This window comes from Homarus americanus, unplaced genomic scaffold (genome assembly GCF_018991925.1).
Source record: "Homarus americanus isolate GMGI-L3 unplaced genomic scaffold, GMGI_Hamer_2.0 scaffold23578, whole genome shotgun sequence".
Lineage (NCBI taxonomy): Eukaryota > Metazoa > Arthropoda > Malacostraca > Decapoda > Nephropidae > Homarus > Homarus americanus.
The window spans coordinates 1,766,453-1,776,170 of NW_024733231.1; the positions used below are offsets into that span (position 1 = coordinate 1,766,453).

Below are 9,718 nucleotides of genomic sequence, written 5' to 3' on the forward strand. Positions count from 1 at the left end.
AATGTATCTGAACCTGCACCAGTGTTGGTCAAGTCTAGTCTTGAAACAGCTCACACTCGGTGCCCTCACAACACACTCTGGCAGATTGTTCCAAGAGTTCACAACTCTCACTCCGAAAAAGTTTCCCCTCACAATTTCCTGAACTTGTAGCCTCTTCAACCTTGAGCTGTGACCCCTTGTGGGGCGGGAGTCCGCTAGCTCCAGATATAAACACTCGACTAAGTAGTGCCCTTTGAGTTGTTTATAAGCTAGGCAGTTACAGGCGTTCTAATCCCTCTGGGTAACTAAGGTTCCGTGGTACAGGCATCAATATGGTGGCCCTCCTTTGGACATTTTCAATCAACTGACAGTCCCTAACATATCTCGGGGACCAGACGGGGTGACAGTACTCCAGACGGGGAAGCACTTCACTCCTGATGATCGCTATGATCTTCTTATAAGACCGAATAATTTAGTGGCTTGATTCACCTTCTACACAACGGCGGGAGAACTTGTCAACGTACACACCCCCCGGCACCGGCCCTGGGGGGAATGAGGGAAGACGGAGAGAGGGATGATAGCTTGAGAGGCTGAGGAATATGAGATAATGTGGAATACTTATTACACAGATTGTAGGAGTATGAGAAAGACGTGTAGGAAGGATTGACCGTCACGACTCACAGGTTCACTACATAAACATGGAAGCAATGTTCATACCGTCTTTACACTGTCAGGTTCACATTCATTTAATCTCATTTGTTTATATTTATTCAATAGATATTCTTCCTTCATTTAATTCAAGGTTAACCAATACTCTCTTTCATCAACTTAACTCGGTAAGGGAGACAGACAAACTAACGGTGTGTTCATTTATTTAACACGTTCTTAAGTCTGATAAGCTCTTCCAGACATCCTACTGTACAGTACACCCTAGCTTATTAAAAGGGACTACGTGTCTCACAAAACATTTCGAATAACGGATAATACTTAAAGTGCACTTACTAATTATGTTAAATTAACTGCCACTAACGCAGGCCATCTCCACTGACTCACAACTCTCTTGACATATAAGATGTATTTACGAATATCAACATAAGTAAAACATTTGTTAAACTTAATTAATTTATTAAAAATGCGATACTAAATACTTTTTAAATTGAATTCAGTTATTTTACGTGGCTCCATGTTTATTTTATATAAATATCCTCATTATCGAGTATAGATCTTGAATACGGAAATTGGCGCAAACCAATCAGGCAGACCGATACGCTTCGTCTGAAAACACGCGAAAAAAACAACAAAAACGGGAAACTTGACGGAAAAAGTGCTGGTGTGACGCCGCCTTTAGTCGGAGACACCAACTTTGTTTACAACTGTCGAACGCGGAAAGACTGGAGCGTTAGTGTGACACGGTGCGCTCAGTAAAACAACACCCTTAAGAAAATTAATGCAAGAAAATGACGGGAAAAAAATGCTGACTGTGATGACGCCTTCAGACACTCACACTGTTATTGGTCAGTCCTCCCAGACACTCACACTGTCATTGGCCAGTCATCCCAGACACTCACACTGTTATTGGTCAGTCCTCCCAGACACTCACACTGTTATTGGTCAGTCATCCCAGACACTCACACTGTTATTGGTCAGTCATCCCAGACACTCACACTGTCATTGGCCAGTCCTCCCAGACACTCACACTGTCATTGGTCAGTCCTCCCAGACACTCACACTGTCATTGGCCAGTCCTCCCAGACACTCACACTGTCAGCCAGTCCTCCCAGACACTCACTGTCATTGGCCAGTCCTCCCAGACCTCACACTTATTGGTCAGTCCTCCCAGACACTCACACTGTTATTGGTCAGTCATCCCAGACACTCACACTGTTATTAGCCAGTCCTCCCAGACACTCACACTGTCATTGGTCAGTCATCCCAGACACTCACACTGTCATTGGTCAGTCCTCCCAGACACTCACACTGTCATTGGTCAGTCCTCCCAGACACTCACACTGTCATTGGCCAGTCCTCCCAGACACTCACACTGTCATTGGCCAGTCCTCCCAGACACTCACACTGTTAGTAGTCATCCCAGACACTCACTGTTATAGCCAGTCCTCCCAGACACTCACACTGTCATTGGTCAGTCATCCACACTCACTGTTATTGGTCAGTCCTCCCAGACACTCACACTGTCATTGGCCAGTCATCCCAGACACTCACACTGTTATTGGTCAGTCCTCCCAGACACTCACACTGTTATTGGTCAGTCATCCCAGACACTCACACTGTTATTGGTCAGTCATCCCAGACACTCACACTGTTATTGGCCAGTCATCCCAGACACTCACAGTCATTGGCCAGTCATCCCAGACACTCACACTGTCATTGGCCAGTCATCCCAGACACTCACACTGTTATTGGACAGTCCTCCCAGACACTCACACTGTCATTGGCCAGTCCTCCCAGACACTCACACTGTTATTAGCTAGTCCTCCCAGACACTCACACTGTCATTGGCCAGTCCTCCCAGACACTCACACTGTCATTTATCATAAAAACTGAGTGGGGGGCCGAAGGTTGAGTGTTCCTGTTCTGAATAGAATTGATGATATTCCAGGTTTATTTACTGTCGCCTGATGCTGACTGGAGCTGATTTGTATTATAGCTACGTCTGGCATTTCTAACTGCTTGAGTTACTCTATTTCTGATACCTCGGTAAGCAATCACCTAAAGTTGTGGGTCTCTTTGCAAATTTACTTTGTCATTGCCTTGATTTCACTTGTAATAGTGGGTTTGGAGATAGATACAGTTTTACTGACTTATTCTTGAGGGGGAAGCATTTATCAAAGCAAGCATTGAACATGCAAGAGAAGTTGCAGCAGGGAGGATAAGAGAGGTGAGAGGGAGGCTAAGAGAGGTGAAAGGGGTGAGAGGGAGAATAAGAGAGGTCAGAGGGAGGATAAGAGAAGTCAGAGGGAGAATAAGATTGATGAGAGGGAGGATAAGAAAGATGAGAGGGAGAATAAGAGGTGAGAGGGAGGATAAGAGAGGTGAGAGGGAGAATAAAAGAGGTGAGAGGGAGGATAAGAGGGGTGAGAGGGCCCTACACCTTGTCTTACACAGGCGGTCATTTCTCTCACCTGTGATAAGTTTCGTCCACTTCATTTGTCTCCCCGTTATAGCCTATAGTATAGTTGGGTTCCACAAGGGATGATTAGATAACGGAGAGAGATGAGGGAGGAAGGGAGGGGGGATGAGATGAGGGGGAATAAGGGAGGGATGGAAGAACGGAGGGAAAGGGGGAGTAAGGGAAAGAAGGAGGGAGGGAGGGCGGCAGGGACGAAAGGAGGAATGAAAGGAAGGGGAGAAAGGGGACGAATGGAAGGAGGGAGTAAAGGAGGGATGCAAGAAAGGAGAGAAAGGAGGAATTAGGGAAAGAGGGAGGGAAGGGTGTTGAGGGAGAACACAGGAGGTATGGGCCCACGGGAGGAGGTGGGGGGGGGGGGAACTTGGCACCGCTGTCCGGGAGAGTAATTACTGAACCCCACCAACTTCTCGACAGTTCAATCTGGCAACTTTGACAAATTGATTTGCCGCAACTGCCTTTCTCGCTAAGATGGCTTCGTGACGTCACCGCTACACTCTAATTAATCCCTCGTGTTATCTGTACAAGAGTATCAGTAGTATGTAGGTACTGTACGAGGCGCAGAATCTTATGTTAATGAATCTATACGAGTCATTACGACGAGTAGTGTGTGTGTGTGTGTGTGCTCGCTCTCTCTCTTGGAAAGCTGACTTAGTAATGAAGACTTGTCACTGTCTAAATAAGATGAAACGTGTAGAGAGAGAGAGAGAGATACGGTGAGAATGGCTGATGAGGTTTACTAGGACCTGGAGGAGGAGCGAGCGGCGACGGTGTTGGTGGTGTCTTCAAGATAACTCACACACACACACACACACACACACACACACACACACACACACACATGAATGATTGAATGAAGAAGGCAGTAGACTATGGCACCCAATCTGGCGAACACAGCTCTTAATGGGTCTAGGCCCTTGAGGATGGTCAGCTGTTTCCCATCCCATCATATCCCTTCATCACAAACACTTCCCTTCACCCCCTCCATGAATATCACCCCTGAAAGTCCATCCTATAGTTCCCATCAGTTCCCATCAAAAAATAAGTTCAATACTGTTGTTCCCATCAGACGTCCTTCGGGTAACTCCATCAAACTAGGTCTGTTTCTAGATTTGATATCATTACATCTATCAATGCAGATCTGTGCAGCATCTCTGAATGGGGAGTGTTACGAGTTGGGGATTTAGAATATAGTTAAAAGTCTACCCAGATCCCAACAGGCAACAACAATAAAAAAAACAAAGATAATCGGACTATAAAAGGGTAGACAAAGGATGCGAGTTTTTGTTGTGTATAATAAAGTACCATAAATCCCTTAACAAAATATTCAGCTTTCTATAATTTACCCTTAACCATACTTAACCTAAACATTAACAGTATATACATATTTATACAACATACAATAATTTGAAGCAAGGTGGAGGTGGGGGAGGCAATATAAGATTACAAATACTTACGTGCGGAGCTGAGATGGCTGACGAGTAAGGCTGAGTATTGTAGAAGACGGTAGGTAGTCACTGTGCCGTAGGTTTCCAGGATAGGTGATCCTGTGGTCACTTCCCAGAGTAAACTGAACTCTCATCAAACTGGAGATGATGAAGAAGACTTGGAGGAGGTGACGCAACAACCAGGATATGGAGAAGGGAAACCCCGGAGTGGTAACTAAGACGAGTCATACTCGTGTTTCGTCCCTAGATGGCGTTGCTCGTGGTGCTGGGTAGGTAGATCAGGACAATAGATGGCGTGGTTCGTAGTGCTGGGTAGGTAGATCATGACAATTGGTGGCGGGGTTCGTAACAGGAGGTAGAAAATTGGTTAAATTCAATAGTAATAAAACTCAGTATTTACCAATTACACTTTCCAAATTAGATGATCTCCCACCAATCACATTTCAGGACACAATCATTCTGCCGAGTTCTAAAATAGATATGCTAGGCCTCACCATTTCCTCTGTTACGTCATGGAAGCCACACATCCACAACATTGCTAAAGCTGCCTCCCGAAAGCTGGGAATGCTGTATAGATGCCGTAGCTACTTCACTCCTGAGCAGTTGCTCCAAGTATATAAGGGATTAATTCGTCCTAACTTGGAGTACTGCTCTCATATCTGGGGTGGCTCTTCTTCTGTCCAACTATTAGATAGGGTGGAATCAAAGGCATTTCGTCTTATTAACTCTCCTCCTTTAGTCGACAATCTCTCTCCCCTTTCTCTTCGCCGCAATGTTGCTTCACTCTCTCTCTTTTACAGATACTTTAACGGGCAATGTTCAGGGGATTTGGCATCCTGTGTACCGCCGGTAAGGCCGTGGGTTCGTAACACACGTCTTGCCCGCGGTGGCCACCATTTCTCTGTGGATATCAGTCACACGAGAATAACCCGTTATAGTACCTCCTTCTTTCCTCACACAGCCAAACTGTGGAATGCTTTGCTTTCTTCTGTGTTTCCATGCTCTTACAATCTGTCTCACTTTAAAAAGCTGGTTTTCCGGCATCTTTGTGGTGTAGATTAATATAATCTTTTTCTTTTCAATTTCTAATTTCTTTTACTCTTATTTTTTCGCCACCCAGGCCCCGCTGTGGGTCAGTGACCTGTGTCCGGGAGGGCTATTCCCGTAAAAAAAAACTTAACTGACTTTCACACGACCCCATCAGACCAGCCCATCAAACGACCTCCTTAACTGACTTTCACACGACCCCATCAGACCAGCCCATCAAATGTCTGTCCACTATCAGACAGACACGTCAGGCATATCCCAAGAGTCACAATTAACATGGAACATAAAGCCTCAGTAACTTCTGTCTCCTCACGCCTAACAGGGGGGGGGGTTCTTGGCTGAGGGAGGTTTATCGACTGGGGGAGAAGGAGGCTTTCATCTGGGGGATGGAAAGGCAAGTTTGACGGCTGGGGAGGTGGAGGTTTCTCGGCTGAGGAGGGGGAGGCTTGTTGGGGAGGGAGGTTCTCGGCTGAGGAGCAGAGGTTTCGCTGAGGGGAGGGGGTTGGTTTGTCGGCTTGGGGGAGGGGGAGGTTTTCTTGCTTGGGGGAGGCCGGCTGGGAGGGAGGCTGCCGGCTGGGGAGGGAGAGGCTTTTGGCTGAGGGAGGGGAGGCTGGCTGAGGGGAGGGGGAGGTTTCTCGGCTGAGGGGAGGGGGAGGCTTTTGGCTGAGGGAGGGGGGTGGCTGCCAGTGAGGGGGGTGTTTCTGCTGGGAGGGAGAGGTTTTGCTAAGGGGAGGTGAGGCTTTTGCTGGGAGGGAGAGCCGGCTGAGGGAGGTGAGTGCCTCGCTGAGGAGGGGAGGTTTCGGCTGGGAGGGAGAGGTTTCTCGCTGAGGAGGTATGTTTCGCTGGAGGGAGGGGAGGTTTTTGACTGGGGGAGGCTGCTTCTTTGGCTAAAAGGAAGAGAGGTTTTTGCCATAGGAGTGGAATTTCTCGGCTGAGGGGGAGGGTTTGCCGGAGGAGAGAAGGTTTGGATGGGGAAGGGGAAAGTTCTCGACGGGGTGTAGGTGGGGGTGGTGTGGGGGGGGGGGAGAGTTGACAACCAGACCCTGGCCAGCGTCATTGAAGTTAGCGAAATATTCCTCAGGCCGCCACAGCTGACCCTGACTTACACCAGCGACCAGTAATGACAAACCACAGTAGGACGCCGACAGTGGTGATGGTTCTGGCGGCACACGTTGTTAGTACTCTGTAGGTTAGCTTGAGAACAACCACGTCCTTCCTGTTGTGTGGTAGCAGTTGATGATGATGTTTTAACTCCCGCAAGGTCATTCAGTCCGAGGAATGATAGAGCAAATAGGTGCCGTCTGCCGTGATAAAAGAAGGGTTCCTCAGGTAAGGTTTACTAGACTGTTGCCAGACTTTGCACCAGCACAAACAGGCGATCAAGCGGCCCTCAAGTTGCCCTCTACATCAGCATTATATCATTTCCCGGAGTGTACGCAGTTAATAATTATATGTTGGTAAGCAATTAATAAAGTACATGAGCACAGAGTTTAAGACCATCAGTAATAATCAGTAAGACGAACAATGTGTTAATGCCACACCGTGTGGTAAACAGTGTACTTATGCCACTTAATAATGGATCACGCAGTGTTACTCATGCACAATTATTTAGTTTATTTTATCTTAGTGACCCATCTGATTTTCCATGTTTTTAAGCTAACCCACTAACTTATTTTACAACAGGAAAAGTTACTCAATGACTCAACGAGCACTTGTGAACTTGCAAACCATCAGGGCTCAGGCACTCTGGGTCTTAATGCCGGGACGCGTCGCTCCCTCCTCTTGATTAGCAGTTCACAACAGCCCGCGGGGCAAATACTGTACTGTATAAAACACTCTACGGCACATGCTTTTGTTAAGGATACCCAAAGCACAAGCAAGCGTCCCTGTCTTGTTTTTCCTTGAAGATAGGTTTACACAATTACACAGGAAATAAAGTGCCACTGCTCAATGTGGCCTCCATTAGCATTAGCGAGGCTCTTTCCTGATCCTGTACATAATGAGGGTTTTCTAAGCCCCAAATTATACCAGTGGTAACTAACTTATGAATCACCCTGTATATATATATATATATATATATATATATATATATATATATATATATATATATATATATATATATATATATATATATATATATATATATATATATATATATATTGTGTTGTCAAAGTAAGAGAAACAATTGAGACCCTGCAATTGTGTGTAAATGAGGCAGAAAGTCATCACATATGGCAGCAGGGTCTACCCTTAAACAACACATTATGCTTCCTATATCTCCCCAGGCAGCAGTACCTCCCTGTTTGATAGCTGCCTACTACTGTTCCTAATACCTACATACCTTCGTCCCTCCTATCCTCCGTCTCCTTCTCATTCAAACCTCACATCAAACATCTTATTCTCTCCGTTTATCATTCTTTCATCGACTGCATCTTTTACCTTCACTATACTGTAGATGACTTCCTCTCGTGAAGTGGATTTCTATTACCGTAGGGATAACACAGATGAAACTAACAAACACGTTCACAGGACAAACACTCGTAGAGAAGGGAGACTAAGGGCGGCCGACCCCACTACAAACTAGGGATTAACAAAACACAAATGAAGCTGTTGAATGGAGTTCGTGGAAACGGAATCAGTGTCATGAAATGTTGAGAAAATTGTCAACCAACCGCTGCTGTGTCAAGCACATGTGTTGCCCCTGGCACGTCCACGACCAATTATTGAATTACCGTGTTAATTAAAGTCATTGATTACTGTGGCCTTTACAACACGTGCTCAACGGGAAGGTCCACTTTTGGTTGGTTCAAATGACGTAGTCAGAGTCTAGGTTAATAATTGTGTTCATATGAAGGAAATTCTTTCAACTATTTGATCAATGTAATTCATCCTGGGTGATGCCCTCCCTCACACCCACCTTCAACCAAAACTAGCTGGTAAAAGATGACCCACATGTGTGTGTGTGTGTGTGTGACCAGGCCGTGTGATGGATCTCACCTGGGCCACAGGTGGGCGTCTTCACAGCACACAAAATCTTCAGTTACAATTATTATAACTGTAAGTTGTCGCGCTGCCACGTGTAAAAAAAAATCCAACGCGAAAATGTGTAAAAGCCTGAAAGACACAACACAACAAATAAAGGTTAAAACTTACGGCAAAACGCAGAGCACCGACGGGGGGGCGAGCATAAGGGATGCCCAAGAACCTCATGCCCCGCGAGCCATCGGCCAGCACGTACCGTTCCCCTCGGATTTTACCGCTTGGGGTGTCGAGCACCACGGTACCCTCTGAAGCCATGCCCGAGGTGCCCCTGGCAACCCATAGCAGCAGACATGTGCTCAGGAGGGCGCTGCCACACGCCTTGACCACAAGCCTCCTCGTCATGGTTAATGGGAGGTGACGATGCCCTCACAGATTACTCGTATCACTATTTTCCGTTCACAGCGGCCCCAAGTGGGTAACATATCTCAGAAATAAGGTCACGAGAAGTGGGCATTATCCTGGATAGCACTGCGGCAGTAGCAGGAACTAGGGCGGAGGGAAGGTGGCGGGGCAGGCCATGTGGGTTCGCGGGTGCAGCATACGCGTGAAGCAGCTCTCAGGCAGCGCGGGTTGCTGGCGGTGTATACAAGCCGACGTCTATACGCTGACTGTCGCTCCTGTCCTCTCAGCTCGGAGCTCTCCCTCCACTACTCGCCCCTTCCCGCCACCTCCCTGCGCATGCACTCGGTGCGCCTGTGTGCGTATATAGATTATAGTATATGCGCGTATATTGATTATAGCATATGCATATAATAATTGCTATGTGTATATTCACAGCAAAATACACATAACAGTATTACGCGTCACACCATACTGTTTAAACGACCACGCAAGAGTGCAACACCCCAGTGCGTCACCCACGCCTCATTTGCGTACAAACTACCCATGTATATATCCCATTTATATATCTACGTCACCACGAAACACAAACTACTTTCGGTGATAAAAGTAACTTCTCGTAGCACTATACACCGTTATACAGCCACTGGAGTAGACTCGCACTACTGTACACTCTACACCAGTGGTTCTTAACCTTTTTAGGGTCACGCAGTTGGTC

The 9,718-nt window shown here is 46.6% G+C and overlaps 1 protein-coding gene across 3 annotated transcripts in view; it reads right to left on the bottom strand.

Annotated features, from left to right (window-relative positions):
- Positions 1 to 9,293, bottom strand: part of LOC121869532 (carboxylesterase 1E-like) — a 79,877-nt gene extending 70,584 nt beyond the window's left edge. For 2 of the 3 annotated variants that reach the window (XM_042370903.1, XM_042370902.1), the window contains exon 1: positions 8,773 to 9,293. In XM_042370903.1, coding sequence (XP_042226837.1) covers positions 8,773 to 9,003 — 231 coding nt within the window. In that variant the 5' untranslated portion in view covers positions 9,004 to 9,293. The remainder of the gene's footprint in view (positions 1 to 8,772) is intronic. The other variant, XM_042370904.1, reaches the window with a different exon arrangement.
- Between the last annotated feature and the right edge of the window lie 425 nt (positions 9,294 to 9,718).